The 1,237-nt window shown below is 66.1% G+C and overlaps 1 protein-coding gene across 1 annotated transcript in view; it reads right to left on the reverse strand.

Moving 5' to 3' along the window:
- Positions 1-1,237, reverse strand: part of ADCYAP1 (adenylate cyclase activating polypeptide 1) — a 6,361-nt gene that overhangs the window by 2,549 nt on the left and 2,575 nt on the right. The window contains exons 3-4 of the mRNA XM_019525925.1: positions 692-826; positions 310-405 (exon numbers count right to left, since the gene is read on the reverse strand). Of these exons, the coding sequence (XP_019381470.1) occupies positions 310-405; positions 692-826 (231 nt within the window). The remainder of the gene's footprint in view (positions 1-309; positions 406-691; positions 827-1,237) is intronic.

Here is a 1,237-nt window from a genome sequence, read left to right on the forward strand (position 1 = left end):
TTTGATTATTATTTTTTTAAATAAGGCTCTATTGAGGCGGAGGCTTTTCTGCTCCCTGCATTGGATACCGATCTGCCTGAAAAGCTACAGACTCGCCCCCAGTTCTTCCCACAGGCGATTCTTCCCATAGGCTGAAGTTTCTTTAACGTGACCAGCTGGCTCTGGGTTGGGATCCTCTCTAAGTCCTCCCGGACTTTGTCCCCGCACCTCTCCCCGGTGGCAAGGGGAGAGCGCGGCGGCGGCGCCCGCATTGTCTCCGCGCCCCCCCGCCGGCTCGGGCGGTACAAGCAAGCAAGCGGCCCGGCTTACCCCACCCGCTTGGCCATCAGAGAGTGCAGGTACTTCCTCGCGGATAACTGGCCCAGGACTTTCCTGTAGGCTTTGTTAAAGATGCCATCGGCGTGCCTAGGTGGGAAACAAAGATCACACGTTAACGGGGAGGCTCGGTGGCTGGGGGGGAGGGGCAGGGGCTTGCCCTGCAGAGGGAGGTCCCCGGCCGGCTGGTGGGTCTCTGCGCCGGAGGGCACCGCCGCTGCCCTCCCCGCGGGGCAGTCCCGAGGGCTGCAGATGCCCGGGGGGGGCAAGGCTGATCTCAGTCTCCCCCCGCAGCAGGGCATGGCCGGGGACGTGGGCGCGGCTGCTGCTTCCAGATCTGCTCGGGGGCGAGGGACCAGGGCTTTCCTCCAGTCACCTCTTTTCCGGCGGGTAGTATAAGGTGTACATGTCGTCTAGCGCGGACGGGGGGTTGGCTAAGCCCAGGGGGTCTCGGTCGTAGGAGAAGTCCTGCAGCATGTTGCCATCCTCGTCGTACACTTCATCTTCCAGCCTACAAAGGCAGGGCGGAGGGACGGCAGTCAGAGCCGAGCCGCTGCTCAGCTCGGCAAGGGGGGTGCTCCGCACGGCCCGAGCCTCCCGCCTCCCAGGCTTTATCCCTTAGGATCGCTTGGGAGGCGGCGGCGGCGGAGCCCACAGACACACCTAGCCCGCCTCCCCTCCCCACCCGTCTCACCCCGCCGGGTCAGGACACCCGCAAGCAACCCGACCTGCCCCGGGGCGGGCAGATCAGCCGGCTGGTGGCGCCCAGCCCGGTCCCGGCGGCTGCCAGACTGCACACCCGCGCAGGAGCGCGCTGGCGCACACACCGCCGGGGGGGACGGAGGGAGGGAGGGAGGCACCCGGGACTTACACAAGGCAATACGAAACACGTTGCCCGTGGGGAGACCCCAGATCCCCCCCC

The sequence above is a fragment of the Gavialis gangeticus genome, unplaced genomic scaffold (genome assembly GCF_001723915.1).
Source record: "Gavialis gangeticus isolate Ggan-Ray unplaced genomic scaffold, GavGan_comp1, whole genome shotgun sequence".
NCBI lineage: Eukaryota > Metazoa > Chordata > Crocodylia > Gavialidae > Gavialis > Gavialis gangeticus.